The sequence below is a fragment of the Lipotes vexillifer genome, unplaced genomic scaffold, assembly GCF_000442215.2.
Source record: "Lipotes vexillifer unplaced genomic scaffold, Lipotes_vexillifer_v1.1 scaffold265, whole genome shotgun sequence".
NCBI classification, from domain to species: domain Eukaryota; kingdom Metazoa; phylum Chordata; class Mammalia; order Artiodactyla; family Lipotidae; genus Lipotes; species Lipotes vexillifer.
Window position 1 is genome coordinate 1,323,447 of NW_006795112.1, and position 23,064 is coordinate 1,346,510.

Below are 23,064 nucleotides of genomic sequence, written 5' to 3' on the forward strand. Positions count from 1 at the left end.
AACATTGAAGTAAGTTTTAATTAGAGAGCCATAATACCACCCGCTTCTCTGAGTAAGTTGGTTGCGATTACAGTGCAAAAGCGCTGCCTGGAAAGTCCAAGCTATTTGCAAATCTCTAAGATTGGTAGGGCTCTCATCTTGCATTTTCAGGATAGACACATTCATCCAGTTGCTAGGAAAGCCAAATAATGAAAACATAGCTGGGATTTAGCAAGTTCCACTGGGAATTACCTATGATAGAGGGCAGAGCTGCACTTCCTCAGAACATGCTCCTGCTGTAAAAATTCACAAACCTGGCATTCATACAGGCATCTGTCGCTTGCTCTAATGCCAGTTCATAGTATACATACAAACATCTGCTTCCGTGCACAAAGGAATACAGAGCGCTTGACAGGTCTGTGTTAGCAGGGTTCGCAATGCCAGTTCTTTATGCAAAAACCCTAATGCTTCCCGTCAAGCCATTAGAAGTGATACAATCAGCCCAGGCCCCATTAAGCCATCAGTGTCCACCTGTGATAAAGATGGCCATTTGTTTTCTTAAAGCCCACTTAATGTCTGCTTAACTCAATTTGTCAGGAAATGTAGAACAATTTCCTCACAGCCTGAAATTTGGTAGTGGTTCAAAGTCAAAAGGCCAGGTCTAGTCCTATTCAAATGATATAATAAACAGTCTTCAAATCGAAATCTCCCTTGAGAAGCTGATGTTTACTTAAAAAAAAAAATTATGTTAGCTAGAAAAGAATAACATGTGCATCCTTTATTGTTGTTTTTTTTTAATTTTTAAAGTCCTGGAAGATGTCTACCAGTGAAAAGGGCCATTGCTTGATTATATGAGAAAATAACTTTATTCCCTTTTTTTAAATTCAGCCTGAAATTGGTTTTAGAAAGAACAGAAGAGCCTTTGCAAAGCACCAGTCCCTTACTATAGCAATCACTTCCAACCTCTTTAAGGGATCCCACTGTAATATGCCCAAGTATACTTTTTAGTCTAATTCTGTTTAAAACATTCTCCATATTGCTTATATTTCTAGCTATTTGTTGGAGGCTGATATTGCCTTTTTGTATACCTTAAGAGAGAGAATTAATATATTTTTTTTGAAAAATGTTTTATTTTGAAAATGATATTAATCAAATCTAGGGGCTGACTTTGCCACCATCCCAATTTACTTTTAAACACATGGCCAATTACATATGCTTAAATATATCTGGCCATCTGGAGGACAGAAAGGAATCAGAAGACATTTCTAAGATTAACCAACAGGGGGCTCTCTTAAATATCCCAGGTATACTGACTTCCTACCATCCCAAATTAGTTGTCCATTCAAATCTAACCCCAATTTTGAAAAGAATTTAAATCAAAACTTTAATTTTTGATTGTCTAACAACTTATGCATTCAGAATATTTAACTTTTGGTTCCTTGTGTTTCTGCTTGGTAAAACTAGGAGCTAACTACTGATGCCAACTCTGAAGAATAATTTCTCAGCTCACTATGCATGCAAGGTGAACTGAAGAACCAAGTCAGTTACCTGGATAATTGAATCAACCTGTATTAATTGGGCATCTAACATGTACAGAAAAATTGAGACAAAAGTGAAGTTTAAGGGTTTAAATTACCTGGATATGACCTCATTTCTCAACTTTTCCCTACTAATAGAGAAAGCTTTAACGAATGTAGTTTCCAAAAGAGAAGAGAAATTGATATGACTTAAACGGATAGGTAGGAATAAAATGTGTGTTTCGATGTAAGCTCTATAGCAGTCTTTTTTTTTTTTTTCACTTAGAAATACCACCATTAAGTCTCATCCTTGAACTAGTGTTGTGTTGATAGGTTTTATTTCCCACGCTTCAGAGGTTCCGTCCAATAGGTGATGTAACTCCCTAAGAAAAGATTTGATTGAGGAAGAATCAGAAATCAGAATGTGGAACTAGAATATATTTACATATATTGCACTGCATCACCGTGGGTCTTTCTTCAAGTTGCAAATATATAATCCTGTGGCATTTTACATTTTCTGTACTCTCCCTGCAAGTACCCTATACCCAATATTTTCATCCATGAAAAGAAAGTATCAAATTCCAACCTTGCTTTCTTGATTCTAGAATTTAGTCACTAAATAAAAGATTAACTGCAACAGAAAAACCTAGAGGAAAGTCCAGTATATTATCTTCCTAGAAATGGTTTGATCTGTGAAAATAGTATATTTTTCTATGGCTTAGAACAACTAAAGGTTCTGTACCAAACACAGAGACTTATTTTTGTTATCAAGATAGCACATACTCATTATAGAAAATTTGTAAAATGCATTTAAAATGGGGAAGAAAGTGATCTATATTCCTGTTATTCAAAGATAACTTATCATGGTTAATATTTTGGTATATTTTTCTACAGTCTTTTTAATTAGCTGTTTAGCAAAGCTATAATTATATGGTATCTAAGCAATTGTACAATTTAAAGTTGTCTTTTTTAACAGATTACAAAAATAATAAATATTTATTGAAGCTAACTTGAACAGAAAAGTAAAAAGAAAAAAGTTAAAATTACTCTGAATTTCATCATTGTATTTTGTAGATATTTCCTTTTGACCTGTTTGTTCTGCATTTTTTCCCCTGGACTTTTAAAAACATATGCAACATAGGATAATTTGTATATAATACTTATCATTGCTTAATTGTTCAGTCTTTATCACTTTAATTGTCCCCCGATTCAGTTTTTTCAGTAGTTATTATAGATATAAAGGATGTTTACTAAAGATTCAGTTTTTTCAATACAGTTATTATTGTCTACTAAAGATTCAGGAGTAAACATTCTGCTATTCTCTGAAGCTTTTATTTTTGCAAAGGGAAAACTTTAGTTAAACTCTCCAGTGCAATGTTCTAATAATGGTGTTTGCTAGCAAATGCCAGAACTGAATAGCATCAGTCACTGTTTTAAATGGTCATTAGAGCTTTCACCTGAACTATGAAGGGTGGAGCCCAAGAAAATCATTTCCTGGTACTGAGAATGAAATGGAAGCCAGAGAGAAATAATTCAATGGAGCCTTCTGAGTTTGGGGTCCAAATAAGTATAAAAAGATACTTAGTTTCATTTATAGTGTCTCTCTTCTTGAGTTCTAAATTTTGATTCATTAGTCAGTAGGGCTTACATAATAAACCTTCAAGTAAACTTTTCAAGAAAGCAGTGCTACTATATATCTTTGCATAGATGAGCATGTCTTTCTGTTATCCTAACATGAAAAAGATGATTGAAGTGTGCACACAGTTTTAAGACCACAGTTTTCCCTCTGAACAACAGATACTGCTTTTACTTCAGAATTTAGTGAGATAAGTCTTAGGAAAGCCTGCATGACTACTTAACTTAGTTTTATTTTTGTTCTAATAATTGTATGATAGTGCTTGATCTTCATCATTACAAAGTTTTGCCAAACTATATGAAAATAATATATCTACCCAATGATGTTTTCTTAGAACCTAGCTGTCATTTGTAAAGAGAGAGTTTTTTTCACTCACAGACATTTTCTTTAATTTTGTCTTTGGTTATTGAATATTTTTCAAATGTTCTGGTTTCTTCCTCAAGTACACTTCCAAGTTGTAGATAATCTCTCAATTCTCTGACTTCCCACATGTCTCCTTCCTATCATTTTTTGTTTCCACATTCTGGGGAAGCTTCTCTAGTTTGTCATCCATATCACTGACCTAATTTTTCTACAATGACAGTTTGGCCTTCAATGTAAAATTTATTTTGTTTTGCATTTTTAGATTTCACACTGTCTTTCCTCACCATCTATCTCCTTATCATCTCATCCTAGTATGTTTTCATCTTATCCAGTTCTCTCCCTATGGCTTGCTGATCCTTTTGATTAGACTCCTTTCTATACAAAATTCTGTTGAAAATACTAAGTAGTTTCCTAATTGTCTCATGGTCATTGTGAGAGTTCTGCGTTTCTGAGCATTGTTCTCTTACCTGAAATGAGTTTTTTCATAGGTCATGCGTTGTTGGAAATTTCGTTATGTTTACTCATCTCAAAAGGTGGAAATGCATGCAACATTCTGTGCACATTGCATTTTGCCTTTCACCCTCTGCTTTAGTTTTAGCCTAATCTTTGTCCTGGAGTACCATCCAGTTGACAAATTGATAATCACAGCTCTTATATTTATTCTTTTCTAGCACACTTACTGACTTGTGGCCCTACGATCCTGATGATATTTCTCCCACCATGTTTCTTAACTCACTGGCATTCTAAAAGATGAACGACATACAACATTAGAATTCCAAGAATGTGTTCCTAATAGAATTTTGCCAGTCTCCACCTCCCTCCTACGTTTTACATATGGGCCTACAATTCCTATGGTGATATTCTGCCTTCCATTCTCAATCTCCTTGGTTATTTTGTGGAAATTGCTCTCTCTAAATTGTTGCAGGCAAAAGAGAAGTCTTCATCTGTAGTTAGAAGGGTAGAGGGCAGGTGAGGAAGGGAAGAAGGAAACTGTACTATTCACAGTACTCAACACTATCAGCTGAGGAAAGGGAGTTTTTGGTTGGCACAGACCTTGAGTCTTTGATTCTGAAATCAGACAGTTTGAAGAAAGAAAGAGAAGGATGTTTCTATCTGCTCTGAGAAAGACAGGCTCTCTGGTTCAATAGTTCAATAGTACAAGTGGTCCCACTTGGGCTGGCACTTTCCAGTTAAATTCCATCTGTCTTGAAGGAAATTACTATTAACTTTTTGTCACCACGTTGCCTGTGAGTCCCTGTTTAAGAATTCTAGTCTTTTTTCTTTGTCTTCAAGCATATTTAGTGACAAGTTCCAAGAGGTGGTTAGGTGTTGCCAACCAGATGCCATTTTTAAACCAAAAGTCAAGATTTGCATCAAGGACATCACATTGAAAGTCTGCATTCAAATTCTCCCTTGGAGTGTGACCTCTGTCTATGACTTCTTTACATTTGCATCTTTACCTGGAAATGGTAACAGACCTGAGAGGAGGATGTTTATTTTTAGTCTTGCCATTTGCAAGGAAGGCCCTTTGAGCTTCTAAGAAGATGCTTAGTATCACAAAATGTAAATCAATCATTTATCGTAATGATCGATTTCAAAATATTATTTTTCCATTTGGGGGATTTTTTTTCATTGTCTAAACCACACCTTGGTTCTTTATAAGAAGAATTTTGGACTTTACACCATAGGAAAAAAAAGTTTCTATTGGCTTGAATTGCGGGTAAGGAGGTGTGCAAATGGCCTCAAGTTATACATTTGCAGAGGAAATATCATCCAGATGCTCAAGTCAGCCTTTTCTTGCCAGACAACTAAGAACCATACCAAAACTGAGTCTAAAGTCTTTAACAAAAGAATTCCACAATCACTTACCTTTGAAACGGACATTAATTAAAAGAAACATATCCCTTGTGATCAGAGTTTAACTACTATTAATCAGAGTTCACCACACAATTAACACTTTGAACTGATTAGCAAATGGAAATCATAGCAAGACATTTTGAGGTTAAAATAGTGAATGGACATATTCTCTTACCCAACTCACTGTCCCTCATCTTTTAAAAGAAAAAAAAAAAATTAAGCACTGCAGTCATAACGAACTGGGCAGATTTTGTTTTCAGTGAGGTGTTTGCCATTACATATTGCACATAATGTATGGCACTGTTAGGAGGAAAAAATTGGAGTCAAAGTGGCTGGAAAGTTAGGTCTGCTCTGTAGCACTGTGAGATTGTTGACATCTGCCGAGGTTGGAGCGCTCAGTAAGCAGGAAATGGGGTGTCACTCTGAGTGGTAGTTTACCATTATCCTGGCATCCTAATGAAGTGTCTGCAGTGCACAGAGCTTCTGGATGGCATCTTAACGCACGGCTAAGCAAAAGCACTTCTCTCCCTGTCACTGTCATCCATCTGCCTGCACCCTACTGTAGCCAATGGGATGGAACCATGCTACAATGTGCTATAAGCCATTTAGAGTTGCACATTGCATAATCAGTCCCATCAAATATGTTAAAAATGGCTATTATTGGTTATTTTCTTCAAACTCTGGCACCTGGAGTTTGATACATTAAAGTTAAACTTTTCCAAGTGCTGTTTATGCTATTAATTCCGCATTCCCCTTCCCCCCACTATCTAAATGGGAATGAGTTGCATCCTCATTGTCTTAAGTCCTGTTAATGGACTGAAAGAGTTGTATGAATATTCATTAAAAACTTCACTGTACATCACACTTGGTGAATTTGTCAATTTACAATGGAATGGAATGGTCATTTTCTTCAAGATAACCATTTTTAAGAAAAGGACAAAGAATAAATCAACTCAAATCACAGATTGGCTGTTTTCATCTTTGAGCACATTATTTAGTTTGCAGTGATAGTTTGAGGTCTTTTGATAGATTTCTTTAAAGACACAGTGCATTTCACCAAGTACATTTGCAGTTTAAGCTAGTATTGTCAATGTCGGATGATTACATTTGGTGCTTTAACATTACCTCCGATGAAATTCACATGCAGTAGAGAAGAGGATATCTGTTATGAGGTGGCATAAGTAGAGCAAGGAGTGTGTGTTATCCTCCCGGAACGTCTAAATAGATCATGTGTGATCCTCCGGCCGTGGCTGCAAAGCAGCTGGATTGTGGTGGCGAGAATTGGCGTGGTAAGATGGCCACCAAGTTGAGAAGGCTCTTTCTGTCACAGGCAGGGGCAACAGGAATCTGCTAAATTCGGGGGGTAGGGTGGGGTTAGATAAACAAGAGGGCATAACATAATTCGGTTGCATCAGGAGTTTTTTTCCACAGACATTAAAACTATGGTAAACATAACAGCGGGGAGGCTTGTACTGCAGCACAGTGGGAAGCTCAACGCGTCTGCCCGCGCCGTGCCTGGTTCAACCACTGCTAGGAGTCTCCGAATTTCATTAGCACTCAACGATTCACCCAGTTCCCCAGAAAAGGAGAAAAAACCCAGGCACCAAAGCCCCTCACTAATTATTGTAAATGCTCCCAGGTTACAGTTTGGGGGGGACAATAATGGCAGAATGATGTTAAACTAGAACGAAAGAGTCATTCTGAAATAAAAAAGAATAAAAGGGCTCGCTTGTTTGTTTATTTGTCTGTTTGTTTGAAATCAGTGCAGTCTTTCATTCGATGGGTAAGACAGTGTGTTAGAATATTAGACCACCTCTTTACAATGAAATTTTAGATGACCTAACCAAAGTGTGTACAGCTCTTTCTGAGCAGTGAAAGTACAGGTTGGTTTCACAAATGACATCTTCCACTCCACCCCCTGCCCCCAGATTTATGCAAGTTCGTCTCACAAATCTCTGAAACAGAAATTGTATCCTTTGGAGGAAATTTGTAATAATACAAAAACTAATGTGGAATCAAATGTAGGAAGACTGGCAAACTACTGTAGATTATTGCAAAATACTGCATGTCAAATTCAAGTTTTTATCTCCCCCTCAAAGAATGGAATTCTTTGAGAAAAATTTTGGCTTTTTCAAAGGGAGAGAGGTCTGCTATTAATGCCCGTAAACATTTAAAATGGCACAATTTTTTAATGGAATGATAGGTGTTTATTTTTGCTAAATCCAGGCTTGGGAATCTGGTTTCTTCATTCATATCCCCCCAGCTGCTGTCAGCATTACAGCACATCAGCTTTCCTTCATGTACGGATATTTCTCCAGAACTCATTTGCAAAAAAGTTGAAGCAATATTCAACACCACATCCAAACCTCTTTTAAACACACAAAGAGATAGGAAAACACATCAGAACTAGACCATTGAGAAAATCCTCCTTTCAAATTTACTGTCTGCTTCACATGCTGGTATAAAATATCCCACCAAGTCCTGTTTGTGATCCATTTGAAACAATCTTGATTTGCTTAAATTGTCACATTCCTCCTGCACATTTCTTCCTAAATGCAAAGACGGCAAAGAATTCTCTTCCCTCTTCATTATAAAAGTGCAGAATTTCTGGTTTGTGTCTTCCTAATGGAACACTTGAGAAATAAGAAAATATATAAGTATCTCCTTCAGAAGATTAGTTGTCTCAGTCTTTTTAAAAGAGTATTTGTTCATTTCTTCCCCATGGTAAACAATTTGGGCTTTTCATTGTAATTTTCCATGGTCAAATTAATGCATTTCACTTTACTGTCTTGGTCCCATGGTTCCAAAACATCGTACTTTTTAATATCTTTACTTCTTCTATGTATATTAACGTATGTCATTTAGGACATAGATAGTTAGGGATAGAACCTAAGCTCCTTTTTAAACAAACTTGTTGGCAAAACCTTCTACTTCATTGTAACTTACTGGAACAGAATCTGGAAAAACTCACAATCGAACAAAGTAAACTACATTGTACTCCTTATGAGAGCACATTTCCAAGCAAAGGATTTCAGGCAACAAATGGCATACGTGTTTTGAGTATTTCAAATCAAGCATCAGAAATTTCATCTAATCTACTGGTAAATATTCTATTGACAAGGTCAAGAAGAGAGAAAACTCCGGCCCCCAAGACAGAAGAGAGAATAAGCATTAAAAAAAGTGGACAGTTTATCAACTTCAATTTCTAAAGGACTGTGCAGTCCCTTTATAGGATGTAGAGGAAAGTCCCCGAACTCTACTGAAAGTATGTCCATATGTATGTGATTCTTCAAAGATTATGTTAAGGATGTTAATGAAAAAAGTGGCTAATAATTTCAAGAAACCATAAAGAAAGAGAGGGAGAGGAAAGCAAGCTGTGGCAAAAAACCTGGGCTCAGCAACTTTCTGGGGGAAACGGTGAAATGTGACTATGTGATTTATAATGAGAAAAGGTATCTACAACATACAATTTTCTACCTAGCTGCAAATAATAATTCATAGTGATGTCCCTTCCAGATAAAAGACCTTTGCTATGTAGGACCCATGTGGTAAAATGATCATGATAAATGTCAGACCAGTGCAGGTAACGGCTTTACAAACCATTAAGATTAGCTGGCTCTTTTTTCCGATGATAACAGTAACCATGCTGTGACTCTATGTGGTAATAATATCTCAGTCCTGATAAATGCCAGAGCCAGGCAGAGGTGTTTATCATTCCCAGTTCAGAAATGCTGACTAAAGTTACCACATGTTGCCTGTTTTTCTTCTTTTACAATACTCTCACAATTAAAAAAAAAAAAAAAGCTGAATCATACAATTATTTTATTCCCCATTTCTTAAAGGAGTTTGATGCTTGTGCTATTAGCTCTCCCCTGCTCTCAATGTCACTGTGCAGCCATGTCGAATGAACTGGCTGGAGAAACAGTTCACCTCATACTAACCACTATCTCCTCTTGAGAGGTGTTTTGTTCCAAATGAATAGTTATGGATAAAGTTGAATATGCTTCTTCAAAAAATATTTTTAACCCAAAAGACAGGGGAAAATATTTCTTCGTTCACATTTTTCTTAATTGTGTGACAGATCCTAGTTGTTTTCAAGTGTGATTTTTTTTTTAATCCCCTATAAATTTAATTTGTCTACCAGTGGAAAGAGGTAGACACATTAAAACTTTAAATCTAGAAAAGTATTTGTAGGATTGCCACCCTCATGAAAATGTACAAAGATAATGCTTAATGTAAATAGCTACTTGAGTATTTGAAAAGAATTACTGGTTTACGGTTAGAAGGATGTCAAATGTCTCAAAACGATAAGCCTGTCTTTTTTTTAAAGGCTTGTAAAACCAGATATGCACGGATAAATACAGTTTAAAGAAAATGCTCAAAGGAGAACTAAATAAACTAGTGAGCTTTATTTTCTCAGCACATACTCTCACCTGAGCATGAATTAGTATCATTTGTAAGTTACAGAAATGTACTTGGCCACCATGACACTTGCAAAATTACTTTGAAAACAAGAAATTTTAGGGAGGATACTACGGTCATGCTTTTCCTGTGAAGATTGCTGCCACTACCTTACTCTTTGATTCAAACAGCGGCATTGCTGCAAAACTGAGGAAATTTGTTTTAAGAGACAGTTCCAGGTTGGTGAATTTTAGAAAATGTTATCATCCCCAAATTGCTTGCACCAAAGCAATAATACAAGTTATTAAAAGTTACTTAGAGCCTAAAACTTGAATACGTTTTCCAAACTTGCCCTCAGTGTGAGGTCAATACACCAGAAGTCCCTAGGATAACATAGATACAGTTACATGAAGAAGAAAAGGTGATTAAAATCCTTTTTGAATGTATTTGGAGGCATACAAAGAAGTTAAGAATAATGATTCGAAGACCTTCAGAAATGGATTAGAAAAAATCTTACATTTGTGACTTGGTATTAATTGCATTTCTCAATTATTTTGAATTTTTTGGTATAATGAACTAACTCCCAAGAAGCATTTTGAGGTTAACAATTATCTTAGAGGATTCCTTCAGTCAAAAGAAAGATACAAACTCCACTGATAACTATATAATGATATGTCTTAAGTTTAAACATCTCTGGGACATATTTTGTATCTTATCTGCCCCTCTAGGCTGTAAAATGACAGTAGATAGGGATCAACTTTGTGTTTGCCACACGCTGCACGTTGGTCTTAATAAACATTTTTTTCTTCAACCGTGTGTACATATATATGTTTAATACTCTAAAAATTATTTAACAGAAAGGTATTTTTTTCTTTTCAATAATTTTCTAGTTGGTATTGCCAGAGACTAGGAGTAGAGGTGAAAAGAAACAGAAGTTGGCCTTAACAAAACTAAGTTTGCCCCTAACAGCATGCTGTAGATGGCCTAGCTCCACCTGCACAAGGACCAGAAATGGCCTCTGGAAACTGGCCAGGATGCTGAAACTTTCCTCACAGGTTGAGGAATCCATGGACTCTTGTCAATCATTTGGCCAGAGAATTTTTGTTACTGACATTTATTAGCTATGGAGAGTTAGTTTTTAAATTCTTCCTAAAAGGGAAAAATTGTTCAAAAATCAGACAGCACATTAATATCTCCTGGAAGTAGAAACAGAATCCAACAGAAATCTGGTGTACCAGTGAGGGGATTAGATCTAACACGCAGGTGATCCCTACTAGAGAAAGTAGATTCAGTTCCGGCTGCATCTTTCCCGCCCTGTGTTCTCAAGTTGAACTGCCTTGACATAGATTATCAGTACGTAAAATCAAACTTACCAGGTAACTGCAGACATTAAGAATGTGTCTTCCTTTTAACTAAATATAAAAAATGGCTCTTCAGTTTGGAGGGGGCGAGGGGAGCAGAATCTTGAAAAATTGCCAATTGCCAACTCCAGGTTAGCCTGAAGTCCATTGTTCTTCCTTTTTATGATGCAATGGCACATCTATTTACAATACACTATGTCTACTTATGAATTAGAACCAAACCCTCTTTCATAATGGACAGCATTCTAAGTATTCATGGCTTCATATGATTTGGGAAATGGCCTTGAACTATGAACAATCATGTGTCAGGGCAGATAGGATGATTCAAAAGAAAGATTTTAATGGGAAGGGTACTTACATTCAATAAGCACTTATAATATGTGCATTTATGTACATTGAAACATTTAATTCGACAAATGGGTTGTGCGTGTGTGCATTTAAATAAGGAACTGGAAGCACCGAAATTCAAGCAACTTGTCCCAAATCATAACTGCAGAGCAAGAATTCTAACTTGGTTCTTTCAGACTCCTTCATGATATACCAGTTCTCTTAATTTATAACAGGGATTTAAAGCCTCTATTTGTATCCATTTGTAAGTCTTGAATTTGCTCCCCTCCCCCCCAGTGTTCCTCCCTGAAGTCAATGTAAATTATTTAAAGAAAGTTATCAAGCGACTGTTGTCATGCCTTGGATGATTCCTCAACACCCAATTCAAATTTTATAATTAAAAATCATGTCCTCAAAGATTTGCATCCAGTTGTATGGTACACTAAAAAAATAAAATGTTCTCTGAAGATAATCATTCCTCCTGTAAGCCAGGACAGTCTCTAACTGAATTCTGAAATGGTGATGATACAAAGAATAGAAAGTGAATAGAAACTAAACTGCTTTCTTCCAAATATAGCCCTGACGTATAAGTGACTACCATTTTTTTCATACAGGATGCACTATACATTCCAGAGTAACTTTCAGAAGCAGAACAGCTGTGATATTGCTGACCTCCTCAAAACAAAGGGGTACAGTTGTCCTTTAAGAATTACAGACAAATAGAAAGAATAGCACTACTGATACATTGGTTACTGGGAGAATCTGGTCTTTTCTTCCCCTGGGTGAACCTACATAACAAAGCAGAATTAATTTTGAAATATGATTTAACATGTGACTATAAATAAGTTAAGAATAATAAATGCATAGATGATAAGGCTGGAAAAGTGTCCAGGGGTCATCAGGTCCAGGGTTTTGCACTGCACAGAACTCTTTCCATCATTGTATAACTTTCTCTTATCTCTGCAAAAAAAGGCATTCGGTTGTAAATGTCCTTGTTTTAGTAGCAACATTTCATGCAGATAAATGCAAATGCATCATAAACCATATTTTTAAAAATGTGTCCTCAAAACCATGAATCAGAGGAAAACTGTAAAGCCACATCCTTACCATAACATTAAAGGCTATTTCACATCGTGTAGGAGCTGTTACTTCTCTAACTGGCCTGGACTTGTTTTTGAAGAAGCTCATTTACAAAAGAGTTTAATGTAGTTTGAGAATATGGGGCCAGGTGAGTGAGGAATAGGCATTAGTAGAAAACAGTTTACTATTTCAATATGTACATGTACACTATGCATATTTTTACATAGACATTTTTGCTACCATTGGGTGGCAAGAATGAAGCACTACAGAAAGATTTTGTATGCAATGTGGGTTCACAGCTCAGAGATTGGAGAGGCTGTTGGGATCTGGGTGGGAACTAAAACGGACGTATTAGAGAACATAGAGTAGATACAAAAATAAATTATAAGGGAATGAAGGTAGGAGCAAATGTGAGTGAAAAAGGAAAGAATCATGGAGGTTTTTTTTAATTACTGGCAAGATTTTGTATAAGTCTCTTAGTATACAGTTTACCTAAGAGGTTCTCTAATTCTCCATGTAGAAAAGGTTCATTTCCCCCCTTTTAGACATAATGTAAAAGAGTCAGAGATATCTCAAAGTCTTCTCAAAACTCTCAATGCTTCACAAGAATGAGAAACCATATGCTGAAGGAGAAATATTAATAGAAAATGCTGTCTTTCAGATGCTCACTGAATCAGTTGAAGACAATTGACGCATCTGTAGTAAACTGTGTCTGAATCTTAGCTCGTTAACCACTGCTGTATTATGTATGCTGATTCCAGCTCCTAATATGACACATCAATAAGCCAGATCAGAAAAGGGGTCATTTTGATTTTAGTGTATCCAATTGTATTTTTAGATGTTCCTCTACTTAGAAGTGCTTGTGTTATTTCCTGATTTTACAAGCTATGGAAGAGTGGGTATGGTATTGATTTGAAGGGGAAACCACTGCTTTCCTATAACCTTTTCAAAGATTTTGTTCTGATTATGTTGTAAGAACAATAAATTCCTCCTCCTTGATAATATTTCAGCCCTCTCTAAGCCATTGTCCAGTACCCCCTCCACTACTTAAGTGTAACTCAGCCACAAATATGTATATACCACCATTCACTCCAGTTCCTCAATTATGTGTGAAAGCAGAGGAAGAGAGAAAAATGTTTCTATAAAGTATTCTTCATGTAGGATGTTTCTTACAAGCAGATATGGGAACCACCATGTACTTTTATAAGAATTCTTGCATGGAACTGAGCTGCTCATCAATCAGATCATCAGTCTCTCTGCCCACCACAAGTTATTTAGTGTGTTGTAAAATGTCAGGCTACCATAGCAAGTGTATCGTCACCAACTGGCACCAACTCAGTTCAAGTATTAGAAACTACATTTTGAACGCTCACTGCAACCAGGTAGTATGCTCATTGCTGAAGATAAAAGGTGAACCATACCCAGCATGGGCCTCAAAAAAGGTGGGGGGGGGGTGAACATTTATGGAGTACCTACTTTTTACTAGTCATTGTTAGGTTCATTACATACTATCTTGTTCAATCCATAAAATTGGCCTCAGACATTTTTCAAAGAAAATAAGAAACTTGTCCAAGACCACACAGCTAATAAAAAGCTGTTACAGAATTCAAACCAAGGTCTGTCTGTTCCAATCTGTGTTCATGTCTTTCCTTTGTTCACTAATTCTTTCTTTATTCATTTAACCCACTATATACCAGTATAAGAGCTGTCTCAGTTTATGGGAAAATTCTCAGTTTAATAGGAAACATTGAACGGCATTCAAGCCATGAAAATATCATGCAGAATGTTATCTACATAGAATGTCCTAAGTGCAATGGAACATAGAACAGGGACTTTGTCTAGGGAAGGTCATAATTCTTTTACCTAGTGGTTAAACAGACAAACTAAAGTTTTAATTCCTGCCCAGGCACCATGGCAGTGACCTTGCACATTCAAGTATTTCCAATTAAGCAACGCCAACCTTTCTTAAACCTACCCAGACTGGGGCATATTTCCCGAAAACTGAGGTTTGCTGGATGTAGCCATTTAGACCACTCTCCATTTATTGTCTGTCAGGCTTAGATTATGGCCACTACTCCTAGAGTCCTCAATGTCAACAGATCCCTTTTTTGGAGACTCTGACATTGACCTAATCATAACCATGGCCAGAGACTTGAGTGAAATTAGAAGGGTGTCCTCTCCTTCCTTTCCCTCCTCTCCCTCACCTCTCCTAATTTCATCTTAATTGCTTGAATCAAGTAGTTCAGCAGATCCTTAGGTAAATTAAACTACGAGCATCATGCCAAGCTATGCGGATTATACCCATCTCATAAATATATAAATGTATGTATGTGTACATGTTTATGTATATGATCATTGGTGTGTTGCATTAGCTTCAGATGGCTAGATACAAGGTATCCAAGTATCCCTAAGTGCTCTGTCCTGAATGTACTGTACCAATTTCACTCTCATCTTTATTGACTTTGTTTTCCTTCTTTTTCTGAGTTTCTCATATCCTATAGGCTCCAACTGGTCCTGTGAAGCATCACATTGTCTTACCATCATTAAGCTACAAGGTGGCTTTCTACCCTTTGGCAGAAAGGTTAGATCTGCTGTCTACTGTGATGTTGCAACTGGCTTTTCTGTTTTTCTCTCTCTTTTTCTCTCCCCTTTGTCTATTTCATTTGCAGTTGTCCAATCCATATTATTCCGGAACTCTTCTAAGAGTAAGTGCAGTTTTGAAAGCTCAGACTGTGGGAGGCATTATTTATAGACCTCTGTGGTTTCAGGAAGAAGAAACACTTCCAAGCAGAATTCTACTAGGAAGACTGCCCCCACCCTACTTTAGCCAAATACTATCTTCTGCAGTATATTTTCCTGTAATTCCTTATAAAAAGTTTCTTTTGCAAGAGTGTATTTAAAAAAAGGAAAACAAAACACCCTGCCAGTTTCTACACTAACTCTTTCTTGCCCCACTGTATAAAGTTTATATACCTAATAACAGGTGATTATGAACTGGGCTTTTGGAAGCACACTGTATTAGGAAGTACGTTTGGTTTAGAGACCCACCTTCAAAGGCTTCAGTACACAAGGACTTACTATGTTAAAGAAACTCAGAGACCAACAGTGCAGGACTGGTCTAACTGCTCCACAGATTCAGGGAAGCTCTTTATACTGTGTGTCCCACTCAGCATAGCCTCAGTTCTCAAGGTCATCTCATGGCACAACCATGCCATCTACATGCTGAGGAGCAGAAAGGCCAAAGGACCACAAAGATAAATTAGCCTCCTGCACACAGCCTCCCCGGAAGTCCCACGTAACACTTTGCCTTCTCATTGGCTGGACTCTATCATACGGTCATTCCAGCTGCCAAGCAAGGAAGCTAGGATGAAGGATGTGGCCATCCCTTCAACAGCGGGATTGTCTAGCTAAAGAAGAAGAGAATGGATATTGCGTGGGTGGGTGCCTTACATATTATTCTCTTATCTATCATCTTTTCCAGCAGTGGCCTCTTTAGAATCATCAGGAGCTCTGTGCTAGAAGTTAAAGTATAGAAAGGAAAGGCACCTGAGTCAGTGTATCTAAAGAGTTTAATTTTGAGAAGTAATTATAATTCTGGGCCCTGGTTAAAACTATGGTAAGATAAATTCTCTAGTGTACTAAGTAACGCAGTTCTTCTTATGCCACCCATGCCCAGAAAGGCAAAAAGAAACAAAATGAAGGAAAACAACCAATATGGTATGTAGTTTTGAACAACTTCCTATTTTTTAAGATGTATATGACCAAAAAATTAAAAATCAATAAAAAATACAAATTAAAAAATAAAACAAAATGTATATGAATGAGTATTATGCTTTCAAATTTATTTGCACTTTTTTGTTTTACAGCAAAAGCAAAATGTATTAGGGAGAAAAGATAACATAGAACTAATTTTAAAAATTCTTTACTTCTCCACAAAATCAAGCAAAATAATAGAATATTGGTAATTGAATCAGAATATATGTCCTTGTGGGTTTGTTTTATATTGTTGCTGTAACAAATTGTCACAAACTCAGTGGCTTCAAACCATAAGAATTTATTACCTTACGTTCCTGAAGGCCAGAAGTGTGAAGTTTCACTGGGCAAAAATCAAGGTGCTGGCAGGCCTGTGTCCCTTCGGGAGGCTCTCTTTCCTCAGCTTTTCTGGTTTTTAGAGGCTGTCTTTACTCCTTGGCCCATGGTCCTTTATCACATAGCCAAATCTCCTTTCGTTTTCATTGTCATATACCCTCTCTCTCCGACTCTGACCCTCCTGCTTCCCTCTTAGCCACCTTTGTGATTACATTGGGCCTCCCAGATAATCCAGAATAATCTCCCCATCTCAGAATCCCTAATTTAATCACATTTGCAAAGTCCCTTTTTCCATGGAAGGTAACATTCACAGGTTCCAGAGATTAGGACATAGACATCTTTGGAAGGTCATTATTTACCCTGCCACAACTTGTAAAGTAGTAAAGCATTTATGAAAACGGATGTAATACCTGATCTTAATAAGAAGATCGTGTCAGAGCCACACCGTTGCTGCTTTCATTTCCCCATGATCTAATTCAGAGTCAAAATAAAGAAACTTCATGATACTGATTTCAAGTATAATTATTCCCTTTGGCTGCTAATTAGAACTTTAAGTTGCTCAGACTTAGTCCAGAATTCTAAGAAAATTCCCTCATGCACCTAAGAAATCTCATTCTTTTCTAACCTTCCTTTTTAATTTCTTTTTTTTTTTTTTTTTTCAGAAAAGCAAGACAATAACACAAGAATTGAAACTATAAAGTCTCTTGTACAAAAACTCCCTCCACCAAATCGTGACACCATGAAAGTCCTCTTTGGACACCTAAATAAGTAAGTTGCAAAGTTTCTGGTTGTTCTGTCACAGTCTCATTTCCTAACTGAGCAATATTTAATTTCAAATCTCTAATACAAGAGTTTCCGAATGCATCGATCTCAGATTTCCCTCTCCAGCTGATCTACATCTTCCTGCAGAAGCTGAGGAATGTACTAGAGGTAGGAAGGAGAACCTACAAAAGGAACTTTTAAAATAATTTCTTTTTTCTGGCTTTTCAACAAGTAGATGTTTGCTGACTGATTGTCAGAACTGTAGCCAGAGCCCTGGAATGGGCTGGGTTTACTTTGTTATTTAGTATAATGGCAAGAGTCTGAAATGATTCAGACATGAGTTCAAAACCTAGCCTCACCATGTACCAAGAGTAATGACCACAAATAAGTTACTTAAACTCTCTGATATCCAATTCCTTCGTCTGTAAGACATTGATTCACATTGATAAGGTGCCACCCATGTAAACAGCTAAAAGAAGAGTATTTCTGGAAGAAATAAAAGACAGTGTAAAGACCCAGAGGCCGCACAGAGCTTGATGTATTTGCAAAGCAGAAAGCAGGCCAGGCGGGCTAGAGCCTAATGGACAAGGGGCATGGTGGTGGACTTGAGGTCATAGATGTTGGACCAGTGTAAGATCACGTAGGTTCTTGTGGGCCACAGTGAGAGAGTGAAATTCCATTCTAAATACAGTGAAGAGCCATAAAGTGTGCTAAATTGAGGGATATACAAGATCACCCTGGCTGACAGGTGGAGAATGATTTGCCAAAGTGAAAGCAGGGAAACCTATACGGAGGAGACCATAGTAGTCCAGGCAAGAAGTAATGGTGACTTCAGTGGAGGCCTTAAAGAGGTATTTTGATGATGGGTCAGATTGGATTTGCTGATGGTTGGGGTGCAGTGGGGAAGGGAAAGGAGAAATTAAGTGTGCCTGTTAGGGTTTGGGTTTGGGCAAGTGGAGAAATGGTAGTGGGTAAAACTGGAGGAGGAACGGTTTGAATAGGAAGAGCCGACTGGAGAACTTCATTCTGGACACGTTAAGTTTGAAATGACTGTTCCTCATTTGCCTTCTGTTAACACCTTCTTCAGATAATGCAGAGTGCAATACAAGTGATGAGGTTGTAGCTTTCACCATATGCATATAGTAATGTTGAAGCCTGACAGAGTTTCGAATAGATTGGGCGGTTTTGCTTTTGTGAGATTAAATCCCTTTAATCACCCATGCCTTAGGTTGAGTCATTCCTACAGATTATTCAACTCATCCACTACATGATTTTTAATTGTAAATGTAATGTGCAGAATTGCACACACAAAAAATTTAAGCAACTGTCGTGCCTGTAAGTCAAATTTGCCTACTAGTCACTCTTAGCCTGCTGAGCAGAAGCAACTAACATTTTTGTATCTACCCTTCCAGACCTGTTACTAAGGACATGCAAACATACCTCTGTGTGGTTGTTTATTGCATTAGAGTATATCATTCTGCACATATTGTTCTTCTGTTTTGCAGCTCATGGACAGCTTTCCGTTTCATGGCATAGTATTCCATGGTATGGATGGTCCATGATTCACTTCACCGGGCACTGCGTTAGGGAACATGTTTCAATCTAATTCATCATATTTGCTTCTTACTTATTTTACTCCCACAGGGGAACCTATGTCAAAGTTCAGAACACCCCTTATTGTTAGAATGCCCCTTTTTGTCACCTCCACATTACTGGCTTCAGTGGGAAACCCAGTGTGGTTAAGTGAAAGGGTCTTGGGCTTCAAAGAAATAAAGTGAGAAAGCTAGAGTCAAATTCTTGTTCTATACTTTATACTCCCTTCATGATCTCAAGCACATAAAATCAGATTAAATAATATCAACCGTATCTCGTGGTTATGAGAATTAAATGAGATAATGCATATAAAAAGCCTGGCACAAGGTAAGCATTCCTCAAATGTTAATTCTTTTCCCTTAGGATCCAGACACACCATGAAAGGGGTTTCAAGTTACAAGTGCTTATCTCAGTAACTTTAACTGGACAAAGTCGTAAAACAAATGGAAAAGTGTACTCTTTAATGCTATGCAATACCTAGTCTCAGAGATCTTGAGAAATATCCATTACTCAGTCTCAATTATTCCTTTTTTTTTCCAACTGAAAGAACAGCTATAAAATGAAGAAACTGAGAATCAGCTAAATCCTACTCTGAAAAAAACACACACAGATGAGAATCCATCCAATTAAAAACCTTCAAAGGATGAGAATCTTCCACCTTCATGCCAGCAATCCCAGTATTAACAATTAGTGTCTGATCATGTTTCTTATATCTAAATTAATTTCCTAATTTTGTTAGAACTTTCAGTTGAGATGGAAATAGATGTTTTTAACTAAGATTTAAGATCAGATGATTCTGTCACCTTCACAGCATTCACATGATAAGATTTTTCATTACAGATGGAGAAAAAAGTGTTATTTGCTAGCCACCCGCCTTTCTTGAGTGGTGTGACCATATTCCACCCTGCAATGATTTATAAACGGGGTTTAATTATGCAGAAGTGTGTGCACATGATTATATCTTGTTAAGCATTTCTTGTTAAGTTTTTGATAAACAGCCAATCGTGGCATGTCATCAAAGCTTGAGAAGGCTAAATAAGAAGATTGTTTAACGAGAATTTAAATGTATTCATCTTTGAAAGAATCATTAGAATGTTTTCCTTAGTCTTGATGCATTTGGTAGTTCTTCAGAAAATCTACCATCAACACTTGTATGTAGTGTTTATTCCAAATTGCTGCAAATATATATATATATTTTGAAGTTTGTTTAGTAAGGGTCAGGGAATGTAATGAAGTGCCAAAAATTCCACTTGACCTGCGTTGTACTCTATAGCCAACAGAATAGAAGTCCATTTTTGCAAAGCTCTGAGTTAAACATTCCCTTGAAAGCAGAGCAACTGCCAGCTGAGAAAGCTTAATACAGCACAGTTGGGCTAGAAGGTGGATGCAAGTGCTGTCCACAAAAGCCAGAATTTTTAAAGGATTGTGATTATATTAAGCATAAGATTACACAATAGCTGCACAGACTGAATAGTCTCAGAGTCCAGAGTCCTCATTCTCGATCAAACTCAAGGTGAAGTATGTGCTTCTGCTGTGATAGATTGAGACCCAGGAATTCAGAATACACACTATCATCTCAAAATGCCATCAGCCAGAAACCTTTATTAATAGGCACTTTCACCAATTGACATTACAGTGATAAGCACTGGAAGGTCCTGTGACAGCTCTGAATCATCATATAAATGGCAAGTTCTATCTCTGTTAAAATATAAGTGTCGAATGCATGTTCCTTCAGCCTGCTTCTTTGGAAAGGCAGGCAGGCAAAGTGAAGATGAAGTTAATGGGAAGGAAGACCTAGAAAGATAAGGGTTGCTTGCTGATGGGTAGTGGTTGGAGGTTGAGAGCCAGGCAAAGAGGTTATATAAGAAATAGAGGACCATTGAGACTTTATCTGCTGGACATTTGCATGATGTGCTCTGTGTTTATGAAAGAGTAGTCTGACAATAGAGTGCAGGGTGAACGAGATAGAAGGAGGAAAAAAAACCTAAGAGGCCACATGGGAGTTGTAGTTGGTTTGGAGTGATGAACATAAAATGGAAAGCAATGGTCCAAATCCTGAGACTTTTCAAAGGAAAATTCCATACAATTTTTATTTCTCTCATTTCTTTATCCCCCTTATCCAGTCAGCCATGGGAATAAGTCTGCGGTTTCAGTGCTGAGTAATTGTAAAAATAGTTCCTCTGGTAGCAAGTTAAAAAGCAAAAGGAGACAGTGTTTAGAAGGGTGCACTTTTTTCTCTCTTTTGAAATGCAGACAGGGGAAAGAGGAAGATTAAGATGAGGGTATAGAAGACTAATGAAATAAAGTAAACCCCATTTTGTCAGGTGTGAATTGAATCGAGCCCTCTAGATCTGCTGGTGGGGATGTTCCAGCCAGCATGGTATGAAGCCACATATGTAATATAGCTCAAGAATGAAAACCTTGCCAATCTTCATGCCTTTTGAGCCAATCATCTTAATTGCTAGGACCCTATCCTAAGTAATGCTGGGGGATGAGGGCAGTTTATGCAGATAAAATTTTACTATTTTCACTGGTGGAAACTTGGAAACAACCTAAGTGTTCAGTGATAGGGGAAGGTTATATAGAACATGGTACATCATATCAGCTTCATAAAATGTGGTTCACAGCTAAATCGTATTCTTAATTAGGGAAATGCTTGTATTAAGTTAAATAAAGTCAGGGATACAATATTTTATATATTTAAGGAGAGTATAAGTATAAATATGTGGGAAAGTTGTGCGTCTAGAAAAGACTGTAAAGCTATTTGCTGAGGTGTTAATATTTCTTTCTTAGAGTTGTTGAACAATGAAAGTTTTTTTTTTTTCTTCGTGTGTTTCTTTTTCTCTCCTAACAATGGGATAGAAAGAGACATTGAGGTTAAGAGAACCGGTAAAGAGAACGGGCTTTGGAGTTAAGCAGAATTGAATGTGAGCCTTGGCCCTGCCACTTACTGGGCATGTAACTTAGAACTGACCGAACTCTAAGCTTCCTTCTCATCTGCAAAACAGGGATCATAATAGGACCTATTTCTGTGGTGAGGAGTAAAGGAATAATCCTTTTAAAGAGTCTAGCACAATACCTAGCACATAGTTGGTTCTAGTTAAGCATCAGACATCAACATGTATTATTTTTATAGTGAGAGAAATATAAAATTATTTCTAATGAAATAAATATAGGAAGAATTGCAGAGGCTGGGTTGCCAGATTTCCTGGCTTCCAGAAAATTCTTTACCCCACCACAGAATCTTTTGCCAAAACCTGAGTTTCTATACTGGCCTGACTCAGCCAGTTTCCCCTAGTCCCATGAGGCTGTTTTCACATGTTTGACAAATCACGTGATGCCTCCATGTGTTGCCCAGTCCCTGTGTGAATTCCCCTGCCCAATTCTGTACTGTCACCAGCTCTCCATCAACCTGATCTGAATCTTGTCCCGTGTTCTCAAATCCAACTATTTTCACCTTCAAAGTTGTAGCTTGCTGATAAGAAAGTCTGGTCCACTTGACTTCTAGGCAGGCATGGGAACACTGGAGAAGGCACAGGTCCTCCTCTGCTTCCTGCCCAGAGCCTCCCATCACAGCACTTTCCTAGGGACAGTTCTCTTCTTGTTGTCTAACTTATCAGAATGATTCTCACAGTGAGAATTTCCTACCAGGCAGAACAGCACACTGGCCACGTGGAAGCCTGGTAAGTGAGATAATTTGGAGCTGGTAGGGCCTTACCCTATGCCTCAAATCCCCAGTGTAAACACTCCTAGAATTTTATCAGCTGCATATCCACCTAGAATGGACACTGACCTTTTCAAGTTCTAGAATTCCTGTTGCCGTTCCTATAAGTTAGCTGTCCTAGCTATTGCTGAAGTCTTTTCTCACATTTTTATTTCCGGGATAAAAGTATTACGTGAGAATTACAGAAAACTTAGAAGATAAATACAAAAATATTTTTCCCCCAGCTAAATTGAACTTGTTATCCAGATTTACTTTGTGGCATGCATTTTGGAAGCCAAAACAATCTCAAATGTTTGATGGTGGGTGGGGGGAGGATATGAAAGAACATTCAATTCCCACGTAGGTATATGTTGTCCAGAGAAAGTCAAAATGTCT

The 23,064-nt window shown here is 37.3% G+C and overlaps 1 protein-coding gene across 1 annotated transcript in view; it reads left to right on the plus strand.

Annotated features, from left to right (window-relative positions):
- The window catches only part of ARHGAP15 (Rho GTPase activating protein 15), a 596,184-nt gene that overhangs the window by 519,639 nt on the left and 53,481 nt on the right, over window positions 1-23,064 (plus strand). The window contains exon 13 of the mRNA XM_007467470.1: window positions 17,273-17,378. Within this exon, the coding sequence (XP_007467532.1) occupies window positions 17,273-17,378 (106 nt within the window). The remainder of the gene's footprint in view (window positions 1-17,272; window positions 17,379-23,064) is intronic.